Source organism: Cyprinodon tularosa, unplaced genomic scaffold, assembly GCF_016077235.1.
Source record: "Cyprinodon tularosa strain WSP-4 unplaced genomic scaffold, ASM1607723v1 ctg583, whole genome shotgun sequence".
Classification (NCBI taxonomy): Eukaryota; Metazoa; Chordata; class Actinopteri; order Cyprinodontiformes; family Cyprinodontidae; genus Cyprinodon; species Cyprinodon tularosa.
In genome coordinates, this window is record NW_024039322.1 from 153798 (window position 1) to 181459 (window position 27662).

General features: G+C 38.7%; 1 protein-coding gene across 1 annotated transcript in view; it reads right to left on the reverse strand.

Annotated features, from left to right (window-relative positions):
- The window catches only part of LOC119797455 (extracellular matrix protein FRAS1-like), a gene marked incomplete at its 3' end in the record, with an annotated part of 322128 nt that overhangs the window by 152356 nt on the left and 142110 nt on the right, over positions 1-27662 (reverse strand). Inside the window, exons 8-12 of the mRNA XM_038306524.1 lie at positions 25964-26065; positions 21829-22020; positions 16143-16232; positions 10373-10520; positions 1118-1261 (exon numbers count right to left, since the gene is read on the reverse strand). Of these exons, the coding sequence (XP_038162452.1) occupies positions 1118-1261; positions 10373-10520; positions 16143-16232; positions 21829-22020; positions 25964-26065 (676 nt within the window). The remainder of the gene's footprint in view (positions 1-1117; positions 1262-10372; positions 10521-16142; positions 16233-21828; positions 22021-25963; positions 26066-27662) is intronic.

Genomic DNA, 27662 nt, shown 5'->3' on the forward strand with positions numbered 1-27662 from the left:
TGAGTTCAATGCAATACCTCGGCTCCAGAGAAACTGTCCAACATATTTTTTTAGAATGTAATAAATATACTCAGGAAAGAGAGATGTTGCTTAGAGAGTTAGACAGGAATAAAAATAAACTAGATATAAGGGAATTGTTTCAAAGGTAATCTGAGGATGTAGTTTTTGGTAGTATTTTTTATTTTCTAAGAAGAACGGGTATTTTAGGGAGAATATAATAGTTTGTCTGGTCCATACTCCATTCTGGAAGGTGGCGGTGATGCACCTATAAGTTGTTTGCCAACTGCCATTAAAAAAAAGAAGAAGAAGAAGAAGGCTCCAGAGTGTCGAAGTCACCGCCCCCTTGAGCGACGCTCCGCTGCTCCTCTCCCAGATTGTAGCTGACCGCAAACAGTGCAGCAGACAGGAGGCCGGCTTGTTTTGTTTTTATGACCAAAATTGCGGAAAACAACTCGTGAAGTTTGACCCGCTAGAAGAGCGAGGTGCGCGAGAACGCTGGGACCCTTTTTCCAGCTGAATCTCCGCTCTTTTTGCCCTCATGCCCCTTCGTCGTCGGACTAAACTCGTCCCCACTTCCTCACCGCCTCGGCCGTATCTAGACCCACAGCGTGTAGCCCAGACCACGCTTCAATACTGAGCATAATTTAAAAATGTCTGTGTGAAGCTTGCTGCAACAAACTGCTGTAAGAGTATAACCAGGAAGCGCTGTAGGAGGGCAAAATAGGTTTAGCTGCACTGCAGCACGGGAGGGAGAATTACGCCCAGGAGCAAATGCATTAAAATAGACCGGAGGGAAAAAAAACATGAATCGATTATCTTGCGGACGTGTCGATGCATCGGATCGTCGGCTTTTGGATCGATGCATCGATACAAAACGATTATTATTTACACCCCTAGAACTAACGCCTCCATACATAGGTCGTGGGCACTAAATACTGCACCGCCAAAGCACACCTCAACAGACTGCAATTCTCTTCCAATCTGGAAATAGAACTGGACAGCAGCAGCCTCAGGCTAGTGCTGTTTTTTATTTGTCTGTGGTTTTAGGGGAGGCACCAATATCCTTTGTTTTAATGCATATCATAATTTTAAAATGCGAAATCCATGGACATCTTACCTCCACACACTTGTCCTTCAGCATAGTAGCCCTCTGGACAAACTGGCAGGCAACGCCCCAGATGGAGAAATGCTTTGGGATCTCTGCAGCTCTCACATCGGTCAGGAGTCCCCAAACAGGACAGGCAGTCTGCATGGCACTGAGCTGTTGGAACACATTTCATGAACTTTATTATACAAAACATTTGTGGTTGCTGTTGTGTTAGAATCAAGACATTTAGTCAAATTTATAATTAGAGATATGCTTTCTGTCTGAGACCCAGATAATTCTAAATAAGTTACATTGTGGTTTCAACATCAGTAAGGAAGCTTTAATACACTACCGTTCAAAAGTTTGTGTTTTCCTGAAAAGTCACTTATTCACCACCATATGTTGTGAAATGAATAGAAAATAGAGTCAAGACATTGACAAGGTTAGAAATAATGATTTGTATTTGAAATAAGATGTTTTTTTTTTTTACATCAAAGTTTGCTTTCGTCAAAGAATCCTCCGTTTGCAGCAAATACAGCATTGCAGACCTTTGGCATCCTAGCTGTTAATTTGTTGAGGTAATCTGGAGAAATTGCACCCCACGCTTCCAGAAACAGCTCCCTCAAGTTGGATTGGTAGGATGGGTACTTCTTGCGTACCATACGGTCAAGCTGCTCCCACAACAGCTCAATGGGGTTCAGATCTGGTGACTGCGTTGGCCACTCCATTACCGATAGAAAACCAGCTGCCTACTTCTGCTCTAAATAGTTCTTGCACAATTTGGAGGTGTGTTTAGGTACATTGTCCTTTTGTAGGATGAAATTGGCTCCAATCAAGCGCTGTCCACTGGGTATGGCATTGAAAAATGGAGTGAGCCAATGAGCAAACACATTGTACCATTAGAACACTGGAGGTATAGTTGCTGGAAATGGGCCACTATACAGTACACCTATATAGATACTGTATTGCACCAAAAGCCAGACATTTGCAGCTAGAATAGTCATTTACCACATTAGCAATGTATAGAGTGTATTTCTTTAAAGTTAAGACTAGTTTAAAGTTATCTTCATTGAAAAGTACAGTGCTTTTCCTTTAAAAATAAGGTAATTTGAATGTGACCCCAAACTTTTGAAAGGTAGTGTATATACTGTTTAACTTTTTTTAAATCTCCCAATGATGACTCCAACGTAGTAATACATCGCAAACGTTGCAGACATTTAAGATTTCATAGTCAAACCTACTAGATTCCCACAGTTCTACAGCTCTCTGTTACATATTAAACAATTGGATGTGAACTCTTTACAACCAAGCAGAATTTCCCAAACTAGTAGCTTAATGAGTGACACCGAGTGTGCATATGCAGCTGTGGACTTCTGCTTTCAGCTCACTTTAGACATGCACCGACGTCCGTGGATCATTTAAGCAGACGTATTGACTACAATATTCTGTTATTTTTAGACACTTTTAAAGGTCCACATTCGTTTGACCACTTTTGCTTTTGCTGTAATGCTTTTGCTGCTGTAACACCACAATTACCTCATACTGGAACAATAAAGGGATTTTCTATATCTATTCTTATATTATTGAAGTCTCCTCTGAGGATGCTTGTTCTTTGTTTTTCTATTTGTGTTTTTAATCAATGTCTGTGTGTAATGCTGACATAATGACAATGAAGACTCTGAACTTTTTAACCTTGTAAACTGTTTCCTGAGATGATCTGTGCTGCTAAAAACAATGTAGTAGGATGTCTCTGCTAATCATCTTGAGAGTAGACTGATATTTGTGCAATGTTTTGCATTTCCTAAATTTTAAGAAGTAAATAAAACTTTAAAACAGATAAATATGTTCATTATTTTCACTCTTTTCATCCATTAATTCAAATTTGTAAGCAATACTGAGCACCAAACATGTTGGGAAAGTTTTACACTGATTCGAATGAGACAGTTAAGTGGCCGTTTGCCACTAACATACTAACATTGAATATTTTTCTATAATTGCATTGTATATGCGCTGAAAACTGTGCTTTTAGATAAAACAGCAACATTTTGACTCATACAGAAACTATTGTCTGTTTTACCCCAGTAGAGGTGTGTTGTGGTGTATGTAACCCAATCTGCCAGTGTTTCCGTCGCACAGTTTGCCAACATGTTACGGATGTTCACATACTGAAAAATGCCAAGTTGCGGCTAAACCTGTGAAATGAACCCCCTTTTGTATAGTGCTGTCACTTTACATAGTGTGTGTGTTACAGTAAGAGCTCCTCTTTTTATTTGGCAGTGGTCTGATCCAACAATATTGTTCTGCACAGCTCAGATTAAGGAAGCAGGGTATCAGGAAAGCATGCAATTACAACATCATGGTTGAATATTGTAACCGAGAAGAGATAAGGAGAGGAAACAGTTGACACCTGCTGTGTGGGAAAGGCATTACGGAATGCAAGAACAGTTTTTAATATTGTAGGGATGCATGTATTTTCTGAAATGATTTGCCTCATTGGTGGACAATCTTCAGCAACTGAACTTCGTCCGCAAATTAAAAACTTGCCTACAACGGCTCTGTCACCGTCACGTTCTTTGGATAAAATAATCAGAGAAGACGGAGATAAGGCCTGTCCAATCCATACTGCAGCAGAGGCAGATAAAAGCAAGTGCTTGTCAAACAATGTGCAATGGCGTTTCCACTTGATTTCACAGAGAGCGTATTGAGCAAATAAAACAACAGACTGCGAGGGCCGATTAATACGACAACTGCAGAGAAAGACAGGGGGAGGAGAGGGAGTAGGAAGGAAATGACAAGGGAAAATAAGACAAGAAGGAGAGTTATAGCAAGGGAGACTACGAAGGCGTGAAAGAGAGAAAGAGAAGTTGAACATGAGAAAAATGAGATGCTACTTTAATCCTAACGGCCAATAAGACTGTCAGCAAGCAAGAACATACTGTTCTAAGTATCTCTATCACTCTTCTCCTTCTCTAATCTACCGTATCTTTTCCTCTTTTTGTTCATTCTTCTTTTACAGATTCATTTTACTCCAACATTCATCTTCTTCCCATCTGCCTCTCATCTCACTGCTTGACCTTAAATTTTACCCTCAGGCCAAAGTTTTGTACTGAAGATTGGAGAGAACAGCAAAAGCTTCTGCACAAGAAAAATGTGAGAGAATATGTGAAGCAGGAGAAAGTGATAAAATGGGAACCTTACAGAAGCGAGCAGTTTTTGCCTTGCTACACCACAAGGTTTAATGGTTGATACTGACACCAGAATCTGAAGATTATTACCAGTACCTAAATCTTGCATGACTATATTGTTTCCATCAATAGCTCTATCTGTAAACATGTTATTTTATGCATACAATAAAAATTACATTAAGAAACAAATTAACACATTTATATAAAGGGCTTCACTTTCATGGGTACAAGATGGTTTTGTTTGCTTTGAGAGGCGAGCATGAACAAAAACAGATAGAGAACAGCTTTGATGCTTGTACAGAGCCCAGTCCTCTCACTTCTATCACTTCTACCACAATCCCTGAGGCACAAAATTAAAAAGACCGCCACAGATAAGAGCTTCATGATGACAAGAAATGCAAGGGTGCTTGATCGCTATGGTAAATAGTCCTTGTCTGTTATGCTTGATTGTTTGTAGAAGTTTGACCTTCTATGGAGACTGGCCAACTTATTAGTTATAGCCAGCATTTTGGGGGTAGCTTAATTGTAAAACGCAGCTGCACCAACTTGGAAATCCTTCCTCCCTACGCAGCCAAATTTTCCATAACGACAGCCTCCATATGAGACAATAAAGCCTTAGGAAGGATCAAATCCATTTAGCTTCTTCTAATTCTGTTGATAAAAGTATTGGTGAAATGGAGGATGTTGCATTACTGTGTGGAGGGCTAAAATTACTGTCAGTGACTATAATTATCAAACATCTCAGACTCGCTGCAGGGAGTCCAAATCAAAGTCAATCAGTCCTACTTCAGAGTGCGACTTGCAAGTCACTCTATTTAAAGTTAAACTTTCAGGAAAGGCACTGACAAGGTAAATATAATGGAAAAGTTTCAGGTATAGGATTTATTTCAAATTAAAAACAGGAAAGACTGGACCTCTTTCTTTGCAGGAAGGTCGAATGAAGAGGGAGTTTGATAGAAAGATCCAGACTTTGTTAGCAGTAATTCAGAGATTGCACTGGTTTCCCAGAATATTGAACAAGCTGAACCATAAAGCTAAGCTCTTCATTTCACAGTCTGCCTACACATATACCATCATGTATAGTCATGGGATTTTAAACATCATGCCTTCAAGTTTTTTTGAGATATGGGAACATTAGTTTTCAAAACTTCAGGTTAAAGTTTTGAAAATTATTGTTATCAACATGGCTCTAGCTCTGCTAAACTATAGGTCAGAAATGCCATACTGGTGGCTCTCTAGTGACAGCTGATCCGCCTCTACATGAAGAGGAGTTTATTGTAGTTCGAACATCTGATCAGGATACCTTCTGACCTTTGGAGGTTTTCTAGCAAGTGGAGGGAGACCAGGGGGACATGGAGGTGCTGGAATGACAGCATACAGTACATTTACAGTTGCTTCGTCTGGAAACAGACTGAATTGATGTATGTGGTTCCCTCCTGGTCCTGTAGCCCTAAAACGCCATCTCAGATACGCAAAAGAAAAGGAATCAATGAAATGCTAGATGGATATCCTCTAAAGTGGAGGTCTTCAACAGGGGGGTACCATTTCATTCACAATACCATCTGTAATAGAGGGACTATAGGACCAGCTTGATATAACACAATTTCATACAGTATATATAATTAGGGGTCCCCGCTCCATCTCTCCATCAGTTTGGGGGTCCTTGGCCCTGTTCTAAAGCATTTAGCTGATTCGTTGACTGTATCTTTAGGGATGTTGAGCAGTTGGTAGGTGAAGGTAATCCTCCATCCTGCTTTACCTAAGAATTTACTTTGATGTATTCCTCAGATGAGCTACAGTATTTAGCTGCTTCTTTAATTAAAAAAAGTCTCACCATATGTGTTGGTCTATAAATGAGGGTGAAAGCTGTAGTAAGATACTACAGAAACTAAATATCAAGATGTTTAAGGGATTATGAATACAGCTGCAGAGTGCTAAATAAAAATAAAAAAGTTTATAAATCCAATGTAATTTCCGGAATAAAAATTATTTAAGGCAATAAATATATGGTGTGCCACAAAAAAAAAGGAACACGCGGAAAACTGCAAGCAAAGCGCTCATTTTTACATCTGCTCCCCTGAGATGTGAGGGCAGCATAACTCTTGGCCATGGCCCCCCGTTTGAGAGCTGACCAATAGAGGAGCAGAATACTGACCTCTGGTCCTAAAGACAGCCCTTGATTAATAGACCTAGTTGAAGATTTATGATTCAAGCAAGAAAAGAGGCTAAAAAAGAGGGAGACGTTGAGCGCATTATGCACTGTTTCTATTCTCAGCCATGAACACTATGAAAAATCTCACTCAAACACATATGAATGGCCTCATGGAGGTGTTTTTTGTTCTCGGTATGACAATATAAATCTAAGAGAAAGACACATTTACAATATTTAAAATTAAATGTGAATACCTTTTGTTATACAAAGACAAATTCTGTCTGAATCCATCTTAACTTTATAGGGTATATATTGAATAGGAAGCTTTATTTGCTAGAGACTTGAATGAAGGAATGAGATTTACATCTGAGATCTCAAAGGATGAAACAAGTAAATTTTTTGAATGTTTTCCCTAATATGATACAAAAATATACTTTTAAAAATCTCCTGAGAACCTACTATATGAAACTTAGAAACTTTACAGACTCAAGAACCGTGGCTAGCCGAAGCTCCCACAGCCCACACCAGCCTGGCCATCAGACCCATATCTAAACATATTTATGTGACAAGAATACAGATTTTTGGGGGAAGAAAGCATTGCAGCTTTACACAAACCACCCCTGAAAAACCCGAAAGAACAAAACCCCCAGGAAAGTAAAGCCCAGAGAGTGAATTAATCTTGGTAAATGTGTTTAGACGTTCAAAAGTCCCAGGCTTTTGAGTTGCAATGGAAAAGGGGCTTAAATGTAGTTTGGTAAATTCGATCAGGGAACTTGCCTCCTATACCCAAGGTTTCTGTTGTTGTCTGCATAGAGCATTATAAAAGGAAGCAGGAGAAACATCCGGTGTGAACTTCCAGCATTGACTGTAAAAACGTTGGCCGCCTGTAACTGCAGTAGGTAAACTGACTGGGCTCCATCGTTTTATGTACAGAAACTGCTGACTGCTACACATTTTTTAAGAAACTAAGAAAAAGAAATCCATTTGGTACGTTCGGATGAAAACCTGCACATTTTTACTAAAATAATGTAATACTTGGTCTTCTTTAGATTTCCCATACCTTTCTATTGGGACATTGTAGGCTCTGACCCATCAGTGAGCATAAATATGGTATGAAGAACGGAAGGAAAGAAGTGTGACTAGTCCTGCTGCACAGACAGCTGCCTAAACTGTCCGACTTATTAATAAATCTTCATCAAATCTGGGCTCATTAAAGTTACTTAAACTGTGTAATTTAGTGTAAAATATCTGTCAGTATATAATAGTAGCTCTTCATTTGTTTAAGTAATTAATGCAGGTTAATTCATGTATTTTTTATTAAATAAGAAATGGTTTAAAACCCTTAAATGGCCTGTACTTGCAGAGCACTTATACCAAAGCACTTCTCACTACCCTCAGTCATTCACCCATTCATACACATATTTGCACACTGACTGTGGTACGATACACTGCAGCCACAGCTGCCCTGAGGCCGAGCTGCCATACAGTTGGCACCAGCAGGTGCTGAACAATAGTACCACAGGGCCTGTTGATTAAATGTATGCCTCTAATTAAAGATGGATTTAGGCCTTATGACCAAGGCTCATTAGTGCACTAGCAGGGTTTAGTCTGGGCTGTTTACTCCCATCCAACAGCCACCTTAGATTTAATTGCTGAAGAACTTGAAGGGGGCCCCAGAGCTGGACAATGTAAAAATGGCCTGGTCTGGACCTGAATGAGTAGAATACTGATAGATTATTTCTTCCTTATTTTGTTAAAGTTACAGTATCAAAACTGAAGCGATAATAATTAGGAGGCCTTTCTTAGGCAAAATGAGAATATTTCTTTCTTCAGGCGACAGCAGCTTGTCGCTCATCTGGCAAGGCTTTACCCCCAAAGACACTCTCAGTCTGTTATGCATAACTATAAACTCGCTCTCTGTTCATCAGCCTCTTCAAACTTCGTATTTACATATTTACAGAGTTTTAGCGAGGGACAAATTGTATTTACAAACTATTTCTGGTAATGCTGGCTGTCAGTTAAATTTCGAAACTTTGCCTAACAGACACAACGTTGAGGGACTATATATATTAGAACTGAACCTAAAGTTTTTGGAAAAGAAAAAGAAAGAAAGTAAAGTTTTAATAATTAATGCTGGCATAAATTATTTAAAATGTAATTGTTAGAATCTGATGGTGTCGGGTTGGTAATGACAATGGTTTATTTGTCAAACAGGTGAAGACAAAGTTCATAATATAGCTAGAATGCCCTCAATCAGTTAAAAACAAAAGTTTAGTTTGATGCAAACAATTTGTGTTTGAATATCTCCAGTTTATGATCAATTAAAGTATTCCTGCCAATGACGACAACTGAGAGTCTGCAGACATATGGGATTCATTAATGAGCAATTATGTAAAGAATAAAGAAGCTGCTTTTTTCCCAAGTGAGCGTCTGTCGTCTCAAAGAGACAACATGTCAGGTCGGCGTTAAAGAAAAGACAACTGCATTTTATTATTCTGATTATAGAAATAGTAAAATAGCTTTTAATGAGTATATAACTATTGTACATGTTCCTTTATCTGGTGTTTATTCTGTTTTGCACATCGACAAAAAATGGGTTGCAAGATTTCTGTCGTAACTACAGTATGCTAGTGTAACGAGAACATGGAAGGGAAAGACCACTCGCAGATCATGCCTGCGACAGGTTGTTTTTTTTTTTTTGTCAGACTTATGCAATAATTGAGCAGGAATGCTGTGAGTCCAACAGGAAGTGGGGAAGGAGTAAAAGTAAAATGCAAAAATACAAGCTAAAATGCTCGCATTTAGTGGAAACCATGATGCAATTTCTGATCACCGTAACAAATAGCAATCCTCTTTATATGTGTTTGAGTAACAAGTGCAGTTTCTTTTTTTGTCGATTGCGATCTTGAGATTTCACAATCAAACTCTCATATGAATATTTGATTTTGCACATCTGGTGGTCCAGCAATAGACCTGCTAATCAGAGCCTATATATTTGGAAGAAACTGAGGTATAATAATTACTGTATGTTTTAACTGTTGCCCAAAGGTTCTGTATCTTTATATGTAGATTTGAGTGCCTCTTTATTAAAAGAATAGGACATTTTTCTTTTTTTTTTCAAAAATGTAAGTTCTTGTGACTTTGTCCGCCCCAAAAATTTATAGTAAGAATAATGGAGCAACAATGAATGGCTAAAACTAAAGCTAACTGGATACATAAACACTCAAAGTGTTCAGCAAAAGCAAGAATGTCCAAAATATGTATGAGACAACCAACAAATAAGATGATCCTTCAGGAACTCAAAACCAAAAGATACTCCACTATACCCTTACTTTAAGACCCAAACGTCCAACATATGTAGATTTATGATTTTAAATAAAGTCATCCTCTGCTCATCTCCAGCAGCCACAGTCTTACCTGTTCAGCACCTCTGTAACCACCTTTAACTCTAGTCTGTTAAGTTTTTCTGTGATCAAACATAATCTGTCAAATAACCAATACTGCTTTAGACAGAGATGATACGACATACATGCATTCTGAACACAATAGTTGATGCTGGGGAGTGAGAGAGTTTGAGGCACGGCATGGTGAGGAACAAAACTAAGTCACTGAATTTAACTGCTGCACTTCTTGGGACAAAAAATAAACCAAAACATACTAATATTAATATGAGCACTTTCTTTTATTACATATCAATTATTTTGTGTAGCAAATCTAATTTAGGGCTAAAGGCTCGGTTATAAATGCCTAAAACCTGTTTTCACAATTAAATTAGTATTAATCCTTCGAGAGGTTTTTCCAAGGTTGGCTTTTAATGTGTTTTTAAAGAATACATGGAAAATGGAAACTAGTATAAAATAAAAAAGGATCAACTTCCTTAGTCTTCAGACCCAACAGAGTTTTTCTAACACACGCTGTATCTAGTATTTTTGCAGAATAATGACGTACCCTGTTGACACTCGGGGCAGCATTGGCCTTCGTTTATAACAGCCAGGGTTCCTGATGGGCAACCGGGGCAGGAACGAAGATAACAAGTCACCTGGGCATCGTGGCATTCACACTCACGGCAGCTGCCATCAGTCCAACGGGCCCCATTCTGCAAAAAAAGACATTGTTAAATAGACCTCAACCAGTGACAGAAAGCTCAGACCAGGCTGATTTTAATTTTTAATTCTGATAAATCTCACTCGTATTTAAAAGGAGGCCAATGCTGCATTTTGATTAGTGTTATTTGAAAGAAGCGGGACATCGAATAAGGGAACTAATGAGTTCACCAAGGACAAAGTCCCACCACCAGCAGCAGGAGTGTCAAAATAAGGATAAAATAAAAACTTTTTAAACCATATCAACTTATAATAAAAAAGCAATACACCATGCGCTTTAAGTCAAAGAAACAAGAAAATGTTTCTCTATCAGCTGCTAGCACTTATGCACTGTTCTCATGCATTACTCATCTGCTTTCTTAGCAGCGTAGAAAGTACGACCCTGGATGAGTAAGAAAATGAATTAACCTCATATAATATTCTTTATTTCTTAGAGTAGCCCAGCAGGGATGCATAATTCACAACCAAAAACGTGACTAGACTGATCAGAGTCAGAGATTTCATTTGAAGTACACTATATTGCCAAAAGTATTTGCTCACCTGCCTTGACTCACATATGAGCTTAAGTGACATCCCGTTCCTAATCCATAGGGTTCAATATGACGTCGGTCCACCCTTTGCAGCTAGAACAGCTTCAACTCTTCTGGGAAGGCTGTCCACAAGGTTTAGGAGTGTGTTTATGGGAATTTTTGACCATTCTTCCAGAAGCGCATTTGTGAGGTCGCACACTGATGTTGGACGAGAAGGCCTGGCTCTCAGTCTCCGCTCTAATTCATCCCAAAGGTGTTCTATCGGGTTGAGGTCAGGACTCTGTGCAGGCCAGTCAAGTTCATCCACACCAGACTCTGTCATCCATGTCTTTATGGACCTTGCTTTGTGCACTGGTGCACAGTCATGTTGGAAGAGGAAGGGGCCAGCTCCAAACTGTTCCCACAAAGTTGGGAGCATGGAATTGTCCAAAATGTCTTGGTATGCTGAAGCATTCAGAGTTCCTTTCACTGGAACTAAGGGGCCAAGCCCAGCTCCTGAAAAACAACCTCACACCATAATCCCCCCTCCACCAAACTTTACACTTGGCACAATGCAGTCAGACAAGTACCGTTCTCCTGGCAACCGCCAAACCCAGACCCGTCCATCAGATTGCCAGATGGAGAAGCGCGATTCGTCACTCCAGAGAACGCGTCTCCACTGCTCTAGAGTCCAGTGGCGGCGTGCTTTACACCACCGCATCCGACGCTTTGCATTGCACTTGGTGATGTATGGCTTGGATGCAGCTGCTCCACCATGGAAACCCATTCCATGAAGCTCTCTGCGCACTGTTCTTGAGCTAATCTGAAGGCCACATGAAGTTTGGAGGTCTGTAGTGATTGACTCTGCAGAAAGTTGGCGACCTCTTCGCACTATGCGCGTCAGCATCCGCTGACCCCGCTCCGTCAGTTTACGTGGCCTACCACTTCGTGGCTGAGTTGCTGTCGTTCCCAAACACTTCCATTTTCTTATAATACAGCTGACAGTTGACTGTGGAATATTTAGGAGCGAGGAAATTTCACGACTGGATTTGTTGCACAGGTGGCATCCTATCACAGTTCCACGCTGGAATTCACTGAGCTCCTGAGAGCGACCCATTCTTTCACAAATGTTTGTAAAAACAGTCTGCATGCCTAGGTGCTTGAATTTATACACCTGTGGCCATGGAAGTGATTGGAACACCTGATTCCAATAATTTGGATGGGTGAGCAAATACTTTTGGCAATATAGTGTATGTCTATGCATCTCCCAAAAACAGTAAAACAAAATGTTTTAGATGATTCATAAGAAATGTCAGTAAGGCAAAAGTCGTGGTTTACTTCACCCCCCAAGGCCCCCAACCACCCCCACCCCCCCACACACAGCCTGAAGTCTGCTAGAAACACCCCAGTTTCAAACCTCTACCATAACCAGCCTGAAGGATTACCGCCCAGTTGACCTCACACCTATTACCATGAAGTGCTACGAGAGACTCTTTCTCCAATACATCAGGGATTGTTTCCCCCGATTAGGGTTGCCAACTGGCCTTGAAAAATTGTTCCGTATTTAGAAATATAAGTACCTGTCCCATGGTTACTTGAAAAGGAACACACTTTGTTCTATTTCTGTGACAGTAAAAAAATAGTCAGTAAAAAGCTAATGGAAAATGAAGAACAAGGGCACGTTAGATACAAGACTTACTGTAAACTTGTTCCCCTGACCCTGTCCTGCATTGTGACCAATGAGCTGACAAAGTATATGTAACGATCAAGAATCCCCTCATCCCATTGGTCGAGCCAAGTGTTGCTCATGGAGAAGATACGGTAGTGGGAGAGAACAGAGCAGTATGGGGGACGAACGGAGTAATTTAAATTCTGATGCTGCTTTTGGGGGCGGTGCACCTTCGTATAGTGATGCACCTCCTCCGAAAAAAACAAAAAAAAGGAAAAAAGGATGCAGAAATATAGGGAGGAATGGGAAAAAACAAATACCTGGGAGGAAAAAGTCCATGATAATGAATATAAAGCACACTGCAAATATTCATCTAATTCAATGCAGATCTGAGTCAAACAGTTAAAAAAAGCATTTCACAAACAAAGGGGAGCTAAAAAAAAAATCACCACACCAGGAGGGGTAAAGGCAATCGGGTCAGCTGGCACGCACATGAGGTGTCCCTTTTTGTTTTTAGGGAGTTGGCAACCTTACCCCCAATACTCAACTTCTACCTGTTAGGATATTGGGTGAACAGTTTCACAGAGGACTGCATTGTCATATAGTAGCTCTTCATGCTACTATATGACCCCCAGGAGAAACAGCAGAGTTATGCCAGGATTGCTCTATCTGGATTACAGCCTGGCCTTCGACACAATCAACCCACACAAGCTCATCACCAAGTGAGACACCCTGGATGCCCCTACATCCCCTCCATCTGGATTCAGGACTATAAATAGCAGACCCTAGATTATGAAGCTGTCCACTGCCTTCTCAGCATCATCACACTTCCTCCAGCCCCCTCCTGTACTGCCTCTGTTGTGTATTAATCTGCACTAATCATAAGATAAAATAAAGTTAATGTTTTATAAGTTTAAAGTTGTTTTCCCAAATACTGTTATGGAGCCATTCAAGGCCAGAGAGGAGAAAAGCAGAGCAGTGAGTATGTGTAACTATTGCACCTGGCCCCAATAGGAGTGAAGTCTGCAGGACAACGCAGGGTTGAGGCCCCTTAGTGATAAGAAAGCACACTCAATAAAAATGAAATATTTGACATCTCAAGGTTGCCCAGCTCAGCAAAATTTGGCCATACAAAAAGAGTTGTTATTTTCAAGGCACACAGAGCGGTAATGGTCCCAGAAAGGGTGATGCTTTGACTAAGATACGAAGGGGGAGCAGTAGGCCAGACTGACATGGCTTGAAGCTAGGGAAAGATGTGTTCTGACATGTTTGTGACTAAACCGTCATAAGTTTCTGATTTGAATGCACCAGATGTTTTCATGGCCTGAGAGATTGCTCTCACAAGAATGAGATGTGTCTATGAATGTCACCGTGTTTTGCAGATAAATATCAATGTGACCTTTACCAAAGACTGAAATATGTTCTGAAGGGGGTTTTCCACCGATAAGAAATGTATAAAAGGGAGCTGTGTTCACCATTTGTTCAGCTTCGGCTCACCGGTGACCAGCTCAGTGTGAATGTGTTGTGTTTAGCAATAAACACACTGGACCCTGACTCAGCTGCCTCTGCCTAAATTTTTTGATCTTTGTTTGAGACTTTTTCTGCTGTTTAAGAACTTTGAATTTTTATAAAACTTAGCTTCAATTTTAAGTCGTCAAGAAGAGAATTATAGACGACACCTCGACACCTATGCAGTCCATCCCACAAACAAATCATCATCAAATTAGCTGATTACTGTGGTGGGACTGATCTCAAGGGAAAATGAGTAATCTTTAGAAAATATCTCACAAAGGAGCTGGTGCTTACAAACAGTAAACATGGACTCAAGAGCTCAGGAACTTGGACAAGAAGCTGCTGGTTCAGGAACCACACTAAGGCAGACAGAGCAAGGCTTCAGAGGACAGTCAACGCAACACAAGGAATTACTGGCTGCCCCCCCCTCCCCTCACATACATTTACACCACCCAGTACCCCAGCAGACCACTCAAAATCAAAATGGACAGATCACACTCTGTTTGAGCTGCGTTCCAAGACAAACAGACAGAGAAACAGTTTCTTTTTGAGAGATGTTACCCTCATCAGCGCTCATATCTAAAGTCACCGCTGATTAATGTGCAATATTAATATCACTGCCACTTCTGCAACTCTGATCTACCACACCTCCATAAGATTTCTCCATTACATGCAATATAATCAACTGGGAATGTGTGCACATACCCAATATCTTGTACAATTGCTTTGATCTCATACTGTATTTCTTTGTTTTACATTTCTATCTTGATTTTATCTTTTATATTGAGAAATGTTGCACAATGTTTTTGAAAGTAATCTTTGATTAGCTTTAATAAAAAGGAGAGCCTCTCCTGGAACTGATTTGATAAATCATTAATGATGTGATTTAACCCTGTAACGTTAAGTCTCTCAGAATTTACATCATCAATTTGGGTACTTTTTTTCTTTTTTTTCTTTAAATACCTGATATACTGTCTATGGACATTAATAGTAAATAGAAAAAAATATTTTAAAAAAATTCAAACCCTTAGTAGCAATTTTAGGAATTTCTTTTTTTTTAAATAAAGACAAGTACAAAAAAATATATTTTCTGACTATTTTCATTTAATTTCATCGACCAGGTGTGTTGGAGCAGAGATGCATCTAAATTGTGCAGGACATGGGCCTTTAAAGACAGGAATTGGACACAACATTTTGGGTTTAGGAAATAAACTTTAAACTAGATCTCCAATAGTCATCCTTTAAATGCTAGGTACTCATCAAAGACATTTCCAGCCACTCCAGGAAAAACAAAAAACAAGTTATGAAGCAAAACAGAGAAATTATTTCATTATCTTAGAATCTTGCCTTTTATTTTACTTTTAAATTAATTCCAAGATGAAGCTTGGATATTGTGGGTTATTATTCTAAAGCATCTTTCCAGACTGTAATCCAAAGGTCTTTTAAGTATTCAAACCACTAATTATTTTGCTACAAATGGACAAACAGCAATACATTTTAATGGTTATAGCTCCCATTTATGGGTTCAGTTGCATCCTCCTGCCTTTTGTAGATGTCTTGGGTTTGTATAATTTGATCCTGAGTGACACTGTCATATAACCTCAGCTCTACAATCAGTTTTTTCATGCCATAAATGATGAAATCCAGGAAATCCTTCAGGATCAACGGCAAAATGCTTAGAAAGTTACAAAAACAGACCATAAAACTTGGTTGTTTTTCTTGGCAGTGACAGAATTATTATAATTATTTGGCTATGTGCTAACTTTAAATATAGCACTTCAGATGTTTCTTTTTCTCCTGAAAGTATAAAAATACTTTAAAATTAAACCGTATGTATTTTTCTTCCTCTAGCCACGCTGATGTTAACTACAAACATTTCAAAAAAACTTTTATACTTGAATGAGCCACAAAGCAGAAAGTGGTACCTTGAAAGATTTCCCCTCATAGAGGCAGGAGGGTTTCACTGACGAACATTCAGGACAGCACTTTCCTGGCAGATGAACAAGCTCTGAATCCTAAAAACAGAAATAAAAGGAAGGGACATTTAAAAATGTACTCAGTCCTGGTTATTCCAGTACATTCATTTATTGTACAATCACAATCCACTTCATTTTGGGAAATTCTTACCTGTTTTGCATACCCAAATGGAAAAGCAAATAACTTAGGAACTCTAAGTCCAAATTACATGGGTGATACATCATTTGAAAACTAACACCATCTAGTTTCTGAATATATAAATTGGGTGAGTAATACACAGACCAAACTGCATCATAATTATTGTATTTATTAATTGCATTAATAAATAAATACAATAAAGGTTGTATGCTGTGCACAATATTAAGCAAGCTTGATAAAAAACTTATAAAATTAAAATTAAGTGTTCCTTCCTTGGCTATGCTTTGCACACATAATAATGACACTAGCCAAACCGGTTAAGAAACAAAAATCATTCTCAGCAGCTGCACCTCTTACAAAAAAAAAGTCTGAAACTGAAAAGTGCAAAGAATTATTCAATCACACAGTGTTCTGAAAATGCATTGTCCTCTATTCTGCACTTTAGATGAATGACTGTTTAGGTGCCACTGGTGGTGGCATTGTATCGATACTTTTAAAAACGAGTATTGTATCCGGATACAACACTTTTGACAACCCTAGACTCAACGTTGCTTTTTTATTCTCAAAAATGATAGGTCTTTTTTGAACAGCAGTAATAAAGACTTGCTTGAGAATAGGCAGGTCTTATTGTATTACATTTGTTCTACATCATGTCAACCACAAATGCAGAAAATCTCAGACCTCTAGCTGCAATAGTTTCAGAGCTGTGGGGTGTTCAACTTTTGATGTCACCAGAGTCTCCAAAACCTCTCCAAATGTGCCAAATTGTGCCAAATGCTTTTATGCTTTGCTTTACTATTTGACCCATAGAATAACACTGAAGCATTTTGATGGCCATAAAACATGTATGAAGCAAGTATTTTCCACTTTTTTTCAGAATCAGTGTACATAACTAAATGCAGAATTTTTACACCTATAACAAAACTAAAATGTTGATTATTAACATGCTAGTTATTATATATCAACACAAGACAAGTAGCTCACCTCTAAAAATGTGGAAAAAAAACTGTTCTTTTAGTGATAGAGACAAATAAGAAACTGTAAGCCCTGATGAACAGAAATTAGTTAAAACAGTGAGCATCCTAGTTTACTGTTAAGTGATCGCCTAGGTAACAGATTATGTCTTGATCTCTGCAGATTTTCCAATAATAATACATACATAGATTTATTATAATCAATAAGAAAGTTTTTTTGCTCATTTAGCTAAATATACTGTGCTGCTAAGCTGGTTTACTACTAAACACTAAATAGAATAGATTTCAATTGCTGGGAGAAAATCTTTCAAATCATGAAAATAAAAGCATGATTTATTAATTATAGACTATTCTTAATCAATTATTAATTAAATATTAATTAAAATAATAAACTTCTAGGAACATTTTACACACGCTACTGTATGCCACAGCTGGTGAGTATCCCACCCAAAAGTTGTTAGGATTCAAATTAATGAACATTTGGATAGTTTGTCCAACCTGGCACTATAAATGATCTCATTTATGTTAATCTTCTGTAAATATCAATATCAGAATGTTTTGTTTAGTTTGTTAAGTTTACACTTTGTGGTGAAACTGTAAAAATAATTTAAATCTTCACTGTTCTGAATTGTAAATATGAGGATTTTAAAATTATTTTTATGAAGTTTTTCTTACATTTAAAGCAAATATTGTCACTAAGTTATATTTTTGACAAATAATTGCTGTAGATATAGAACGTTGTTCACATTACTTAAATAACTTTGCGTTGTTCTTTGTCTTTCTCTAGCCTTTCAAGGTTGCTCGCATGTCATAGACTCAAACAGTGTGTTCAGTCTGTGGAACGTAACGTCAGAAGTTGAAGGATCATAAACCTAACGATAAATGTTAGCCCTTTTTTCGGCCTACTGACTCAAAGATGTCAATAAACCCATAACCTTCTCTGAACTGTTACTAACAATGGTGCACAGACGAGAGCTAAATAGCTATGATCTTCTTAGCAAAGTGACCTTGTTCATTTCAGGGCTGGACACATGCCAGTTATGCTACTTACAGTTAATGACACTTAACAGCTTAAATTATGGCGATATAGCATGATTAATGGGGTTTTATAGGGTCCCCAGGGAGGAACATTAAAGCAATATGATTAAACCTCCTCCATTCCTGCCCACCTTGAAGCAGAAATTCAGAATAAATAACAGAAACACCAGTTACTGACCTTAAAGAGTCTTTGAATTTGCCTAAACCTCTCCAGCATTCCTAGCTATCTTAAGAGTCTTAATTAACAGATGAGGTCTCTGTTTTAATTTGAAGCTAATTCCACATAATAAGATCATTATATGGGAAGCACAGAAGGTTAGCCTTGTAGCTGTCACGTTAATTCCTTTTTTTGGACCAAGCTGCACATTTTAAGGCTTCACTTCTTCTCATTAGTTCCATCTTGTCTTTCAATTTACTGCGTCTTGACTAAGTGATTATCTGTGACAACCCTATAACCTTTAATGAATATTCCTACTCCAGTTCCAGCCAGTCTGGCGATATCTACAGGCAGAATCTTGAAAATGTAGGAACACGTGAAGAAAATACAGTAACTAAGACAGCTTCCATTAACTCTGTAGGAGCCTTTTAGAGTCAGGAAATGGGATTTTTGGGTCACATTATAGTGAGAAGGACTTTTCATTAGCTTTCATGGTTAATCCTGATTCAGCAGATTTAAACCGAATATGGCGTTTAATCACATTGAGGTTAAAGGCTCAGCTGAACACCCTCAAGTTAAGATCAAGACATGCATAAGGACCACCAAGCCAACAAGATTATTTTACAGCTATTAGGTCAGAAACCCTCAACTACCTTTTCAGGATTTCTCAAATCAAGTTGAAGAACAAAGTTGTCCAATATTACTGTGGTGACCAATTCGGTTTGCATTGTTTGACAAACACATTCACCCTAACCCTAACCCTGATAAACTCTTAAAATATCAGCACTACATTTGTTTTCGATTTATTCAGCCAAGAGGTGTAAGCACCAAAACTGTGAAGCAGTTATTAAACACCTCTAAATTACATTACTCACCAACACCAATATTACTTATACAGTAAACTTATCACCCTCACGGTAGATCAAAATTTGCAGGACTTTTAACAGTGCTTTTCTGAAGAATTACTGCATTTTAGTGGCATATACACTCACCGGCCACTTTATTAGGTACCCCATGCTAGTAACGGGTTGGACCCCCTTTTGCCTTCAGAACTGCCTCAATTCTTTGTGGCATAGATTCAGCAAGGTGCTGGAAGCATTCCTCAGGGAGTTTGGTCCATATTGACATGATGGCATCACACAGTTGCCGCAGATTGGTCGGCTGCACATCCATGATGCGAATCTCCCGTTCCACCACATCCCAAAGATGCTCTATTGGATTGAGATCTGGTGACTATGGAGGCCATTTGAGTACAGTGAACTCATTGTCATGTTCAAGAAACCAGTCTGAGATGTTTCCAGCTTTATGACATGGCGCATTATCCTGCTGAAAGTAGCCATCAGAAGTTGGGTACATTGTGGTCATAAAGGGATGGACATGGTCAGCAACAATACTCAGGTAGGCTGTGGCGTTGCAACGATGCTCAATTGGTACCAAGGGGCCCAAAGAGTGCCAAAAAAATATTCCCCACACCATGACACCACCACCACCAGCCTGAACCGTTGATACAAGGCAGGATGGATCCATGCTTTCATGTTGTAGACGCCAAATTGTGACCCTACCATCCGAATGTCGCAGCAGAAATCGAGACTCATCAGACCAGGCAACGTTTTTCCAATCTTCTATTGTCCAATTTCGATGAGCTTGTGCAAATTGTAGCCTCAGTTTCCTGTTCTTAGCTGAAAGGAGTGGCACCCGGTGTGGTCTTCTGCTGCTGTAGCCCATCTGCCTCAAAGTTCGATGTACTGTGCGTTCAGAGATGCTCTTCTGCCCACCTTGGTTGTAACGGGTGGTTGTTTGAGTCACTGTTGCCCTTCTATCAGGTCGAACCAGTCTGGCCATTCTCCTCTGACCTCTGGCATCAACAAGGCATTTCCGCCCACAGAACTGCCGCTCACTGGATGTTTTTTCTTTTTCGGACCATTCTCTGTAAACCCTAGAGATGGTTGTGCGTGAAAATCCCAGTAGATCAGCAGTTTCTGAAATACTCAGACCAGCCCTTCTGGCACCAACAATCATGCCACGTTCAAAGTCACTCGAATCACCTTTCTTCCCCATACTGATGCTCGGTTTGAACTGCAGGAGATTGTCTTGACCATGTTTACATGCCTAAATGCACTGAGTTGCCGCCATGTGTTTGGCTGCTTAGAAATTAAGTGTTAACGAGCAGTTAATACATAATAAAGTGTATGTATAGGGGTAGGGCTCTCACACTGCGCATAGATGTCCTTTCATATTCAGGTGTCTTTATTAGCACTATTGTTTCACCTAACAATCCATCAAAAACATCCAAGACCTCCGTTCCCACATTTGTAGCATTGACTTCTTTAACAAGGGAGGAACCCAGTGAGATGAATGGATGGTTTTTATACTCCTGTTTCTCCCCTGTGACATTTCAGCTAAATATAATATATCAGTCCAATACCATTCAAGCAGTAAACTAGTTTTCCCTGTAATCTTATCATGATTAGAACAGGCTGGGGCTGCAGTTTTAATATTTATTAGCTTAACTGGATAAGTATTTTTTTTTTACATTTCTTTCTTGTTATAGTGAATTTTTCAAACAAAAAGACATTCTTCATATCTAAAATAAACATTCTGGCTGTCTACAAATACATTTCAGATCTCAATTTTTCTTATAAGGAAACATATGTAGGACATCAGAAATACATATTTAGTTTATTTCAGTTTCTGCTGCAAAAATGCAATTTTGAAAATCTATTATTAAAATTATGACTAGCAATGTGATTTTGACCATAAAAAAATCTATTTTAGTGATCTAAAAAATGGAACAACAAAGAGGAGATTTCTTTTAATCAAATCTAAAATAGCCTATCATAGCGAACTTCATATAAACTTGCGTATTAACTCAAGCAGCAATTTTCTTCTTCACCATATCCCTACCTTTGCATCTGTAGCACCTTTGTTCTGTCTTTTAAACACTTCTACCAATTATTTTCTTTCATTTCTGCCTTCAAATCTCTAGTTCCAGTGGTGTGAAATAGGCACTTCCTGTTGCCTGCTGTCATGGTGACTCATCGAATAGGGGCTCCACTTATAATGGCTTTTCATACCTATTACACAGGTTCTCAACTCCGAGTCGACCTACTCAGAGTTAATTCTCAGAGCTAATTAAAATAACTCACAGCAGCGTTCGGCTGGAATCAATTCAGAGTTGAGGATTTAAGTTTGAGTTTCTTAAACCTGCTTCATGAAACTAAGCTCTTTTTTAATAATTTCTTAACTCCAGTTTCCCAAAAAAAAGTCCACCTTAGAGGTTTCTCACAACTGCTACTGATATTGAACACCTCCTTCCTTCTGGCTCACCTGTGGGCATTCAACACGACCACATTCTGCCCTCAGACAGACGACTTGACCTCGGTTACAGGTGCAGAACTCGCATCCAGTGCCATTCCACATATCTCCATGGTAACGAATTGTATCTTGGTAAAGACAGCTTCCTTTGGCAGGAGCACATTCCTCACAACACTGACCAGCCCGCCTCACTTTAGTCAGACCCTGCAAAGAAACAAGAACTGATTTTCATAAATAAAGAAGGGGAAAAAAGGAACCGTTAGAAGGGACAAAGAAAGCGGAGATGCTCAGAGAAAGGCTTCTTTTCTGCTCATAATGTCCTCAGGCAGAGGGAAGATAAGGGTCTCAAAAGTTTGTATTGCATCATTGGGAAAACACAGTTTAGACCATCATCTGTTCTTATAGCTTTATTTCAAAGTGCTGAAGAGAGCAGATTTACTGACAACAGTGAAGTAACTCTGCGACAGCTGAAAATGTGAGATATCAGGAAGAAGAGTCTTCAGTGTCAGGGTATTTTTGATAAGCATGGTTACAAAGAAAAGATGGATGCTTTTCATTGTTGTCATTTTTTTTTCTTCTTCTGATGTGGTGATTTTGGTTTCTATCAAGGGCAGAGTTGGTAAGACTTTGAGCAAGAAGGTTTTTCAATCCCAGCCTTGGTTCTGTGTGCATTGAGTTTGCACCTGGTCATGCATGGATTCAGTTCAGATGCAACTGCTTCTTCGAACAATTTTTTTCTCTCGATTTGGCCAACGCTTAGGAACATGTAGGCAGTAAGCTGCTTGCAGCTTGTGGGGAGCAATATGGGGCTAAGGGTCTTGCTTATGAAGGTTCTCTGGGGAAGCTTCACCACCACTTCATGTTTTCACCAGTTGTGGATTTTGGGTTGCCTCTCAAGATTGATGTCCATTACTTTTTTTCTACCATTTTTTTGTTTTTAAGATCATTGTTTGATTTCTGAAGATCGTCCAGCCATCAGAGTGGTTCTATTTAAATCATGTATTGTTTCTGAAGGTTAGGTAAAAATCAGGCCATTTTGTGTGGTTGAGCTCAGATTTTGAAATATTTATTTTTAATTAAAGTTAACAAAGTTTTTTTTATCAAAAATGTTCCTTTGCCTGCTTGAAAAAGTGAAATCTTTTAAAAAATTGCTTTTATCCTAATTCCATAATTAGTTCTATGACCTCAAAGATTTAAGTGCAAAAGAAAATGCCCAGAAAATATAAGAAATTTGTACAGAAAACAATTCTTTTCACAACACTTCTATGAATCCATTAAACAGCCTCTGCAAAAGGCTCCTGAGGACAATGCCTCTGGGATTTACACTTTAATAAATACCAAGGGCAGCTGGATCAGTTTTAATTCGGTTTATGTATACTTGATAGCTGTACAGCTTTAAAAAAAATCATTATTACCATAGAACCAAATTAAATAATAATTTTGGCATCAGTGATTATGTAAATTTTTTAATATGGGATTTTGCTGCTGCAACAGAGGATGAATTTGTTTTGAAGCTTTTCACACATATTTTCAGGGCTGCCAGTGAATGTGGAGGATGCAGAATATACAGGTGCTGGTCATAAAATTAGAATATCATGAAAAAGTAGATTGATTTCAGTAATTCCATTTAAAAAGTGAAACTTGTATATTATATTCATACATTACATACAAACTCATATATTTCAGATGTTTATTTTGTTTAATTTTGATGATTACAAATGACAACCAATGAAAATCTCAAATTCATCATATCAGAAAATTAGAATATTACTGAAGACCAATAAAAACAAAGGATTTATAGAAATGTTGGCCAACTGAAAAGTATGAACATGAAAAGTATGAGCATGTACAGCACTCAGTATTTAGTTGGGCCTCCTTTGGCCTGTATTACTGCAGCAATGCGGCGTGGCATGGAGTCGATCAGTCTGTGGCACTGCTCAGGTGTTATGATAGCCCAGGTTGCTCTAATAGTGGCTTTTAGCTCTTCTGAATTGTTGGGTCTGGTGTATTGCATCTTCTTCTTCACAATACCCCATAGATTTTCTATGGGGTTAAGGTCAGGAGAGTTTGCTGGCCAATTAAGAACAGGGATACCATGGTCCTTCAACCAGGTACTGGTAGCTTTGGCACTGTGTGCAGGTGCCAAGTCCTGTTGGAAAATGAAATCTGCATCTCCAAAAAGTTGGTCAGCTGCAGGAAGCATGAAGTGCTCTAAAACTTCCTGGTATGTGGCTGCGTTGACCCTGGACCTCAGAAAACACAATGGACCAACACCAGCAGATGACATGGCACCCCAAACCATCACTGACTGTGGAAACTTTACACTGGACTTCAAGCAACGTGGATGAAGTGCCTCTCTTCTTTTCCTCCAGACTCTGGGACCTTGATTTCCAAAGGAAATGCAAAATTTACTTTCATCAGAGAACATGACTTTGGACCACTCACCAGCAGTCCAGTCCTGTTTCTCTTTAGCCCAGGCAAGACGCTTCTGACGCTGTCTGTGGTTCAAGAGTGGCTTGACACAAGGAATGCGACAGCAGAAACCCATGTCTTTCATACGTCTGTGTGTGGTGGTTCTTGAAGCACTCACTCCAGCTGCAGTCCACTCTTTGTGAATCTCCCCCACATTTTTGAATGGGTTTTGTTTCACAATCCTCTCCAGGGTGCGGTTATCTCTCTTGCTTGTACACTTTTTTCGACCACATCTTTTCCTTCCCTTCGCCTCTCTATTAATGTGCTTGGACACTGAGCTCTGTGAACAGCCAGCCTCTTTAGCGATGACCTTTTGTGTCTTGCCCTCCTTGTGCAAGGTGTCGATGGTCGTCTTTTGGACAACTGTCAAGTCAGCAGTCTTCCCCATGATTGTGTAGCCTATAGAACTAGACTGAAAGACCATTTAAAGGCTTTTGCAGGTGGTTTGAGTTAATTAGCTGATTAGAGTGTGGCACCAGGGGCCATCAATTTTGAACCTTTTCACAATATTCTAATTTTCTGATATGATGAATTTTAGATTTTCATTTGTTGTCATTTGTAATCATCAAAATTAAACAAAATAAACATCTGAAATATATGAGTTTGTATGTAATGTATGAATATAATATACAAGTTTCACTTTTTAAATGGAATTACTGAAATCAATCTACTTTTTCATGATATTCTAATTTTATGACCAGCATCTGTACATATATGTAAATATACATATATATATATATATATATATATATATATATATATGCATATATATATACACATATATATATATATATTTATATTTATTTTATTTTTTAGGAAATTAAGATTATGAATTTAGTGGAAATTCAGATGTGTTTTCTGATATTTTATGTAAGAGAACAGTTACCTGTAACTACTTGTCAACCTATTTAATCCTTTGCTGTGTGGTAGTTTTCTGTATTTCTGTACACTATTTGTTTACCTGCTTAAATTGCCCATTTAGGACCTTCTTTAGTGTTTTAACCTTTACAGTACAGATGAGCTTATTGTGGACAAAGCCCAGTCTTAATTTAACCACCTTATTAGATTTAGCAATTAGCTTTAGTTTTACATTGGGTATATAAAGTTTGGTTATGACTAGGAATATCTAGAACTCTTAATAGACAGGGTTCTGGTAGGTGTTTAGGTATAGAAATGAACGCAGGTGGTGAAATGAATAGCAGTCAATACACCAGAGTGTGTTGTGTTGTTTGGTCCCCTGTGACTCCACCAACAGTTCCAGCAAACTAAAGAAGCTGCAAGATGAAATTTGCATGCAATTAAGGATTAAATGTCAGCCCATGTGGATATTTTGTGCATGCATTGTGTGTTGGAGTGTGTGTGGGTAAGTGTTTAAGTAATTGCACTTGTCATGCTGTGTTGCTGTAAAACTGTTTACAGAGCTGCACAGTAGGTTCTCGCCTCCGTTTTGGGAATATTATGCAAACCTCCTTGATGTATATATTTACATTTCAGCTTTAAAGACTTCCTGTTTTGGGTTTCAGGACGACTAAACAGTGAAGACTGGGAATGGGCAAGTCCTGGTTTCCCTCTTGGGTGAAAGAAACTCCACAAACAGCGTGAACAGGTGTCAGAACAAAGCCCTGGCAAATGAAAGACAGCAAACATTCATGTGTGTGCATGTGTGATTGCCCACCTTGTCACAGAGGACTGGCTGACAGGTGGTTGTGTGGCATTTCGACTGACCCTTGTCGCATACACATGTGGTGCAGGCGTCCTTCTGCCACTGCTCCCCGTGCTGCAGAGACACACAGACGCACATTTAGATCAAGTTTAAATAAAAAAAAATCTATTAAACTCCAGTGAGGTTCCTTCCTTTGAAAATTGTTCAAACACGAAGCCAACCCACAAAAGTCAAATAAATCCTTTCTGTTTTGAAGATTAAATGGTAATCAAAATGGAGACTAATAAACCTTAATTTATCCCCCTGCTTTGTGTTTTGTCATGCCTGAAATAATAAAAAAGTGCAGAAATAATAGTCAGTGGTGAATGTAAAACGGGAACTTTTATTAAAGATTTGGTTTGACCTTAACAAATCCTTCACTCTGGTATTCCAAGGCCAGACGTGAAGAATATAATCCCTGAAGGGAAATCGGTGTCTGCTTCAGGGTGAAGAGCATCTCTACAGCGAGCTGTAAGTTTACCTTGAACATTCAGCTGAGATTTTGATGATTTTATGCTTTTAATCACAAATGACCCGGGTGTATTAAAGCTACAGTGTGTAATATTTACAGGGATATACAGTCAGAAATGTAATATATTATACATAACTATGTTATTTATCATCATCTGCGAGCTCAGCCTCTTAACCTTAATATTTGCGTCGCCTTAGAATTCGTTATTTATAATTACATAGGAGCGGGTCTCGCAGCCATGGAGGCAGACATCTTTGCGCTACGGCAGCACAGAGCCAACAAACTAGCGATTGCGAGATCGCCAAAACGTCACAACGATGTAGAAAAAATAACGGGTATATTTATTATCTTAAGTCTACATGAAATCTATACCCTACACAGACTAATGAAATACTATCTGTAAAATTATCTATGTAAACAAACCTCATCACTTGAGAAGGTAGGTGATGCGGACGTCGTGGAAGACATTTTGTCCCGTAACGCTCGCCGTACTGTTGGGGGGGAGAAGCGGTGGGGGGAGATGTTCATGTTGCTGCAGTCTGCAGTCTGACCGCTAGATGTCGCTAAAAGTTACACACTGTAGCTTTAAAACTGATGTATTTTGGCGAGACATAAACATGATAAACACCTTCAGACAGAATAAAAGAGCCTTGCAAAGTTTTCAGGTGGCAGAAAAAGGTTTCACTTGACTTCTGCTTCCCTAGATAAAATCAGGCCTTTATAGTTCACCTGTGTGTGATTTAAAAATGCAGATGTTTCTTTTTGGGCCTCAGAGGGTTTTCCTGGAGAGCAAAGAGTCACATGAAGGCCAAAGAAGACAGAGCACAGGTCAGAAAGATGTGCACAAAGCTTTGAACATTTTTATAGAACTAATGAGATGAAAGTATACATTAAATAATTACAAAAAATTTTTTGTTTTTTTTACTCATGATGGGATATGCAAAATATCATGAATTTATGTTAATATCAATTATGTAAAATTCAAAATCCAACTGCTGTCTAAAGTTAAACAAATAAAATATTAAGGTCATTTAGTAGAAAAAGGCCTCATCTATTTCATAATGTCATGTGTTACATGAAATGAGAACCTGCCATTTTTTCTTAATCCCTGATTAAGAAAACCTTTCATTCATTTAAAGTAAATTAGGTTTTCTTAATAATAACTATTTAAATAAATTAAGACATTCAGTTAGAAAGCTA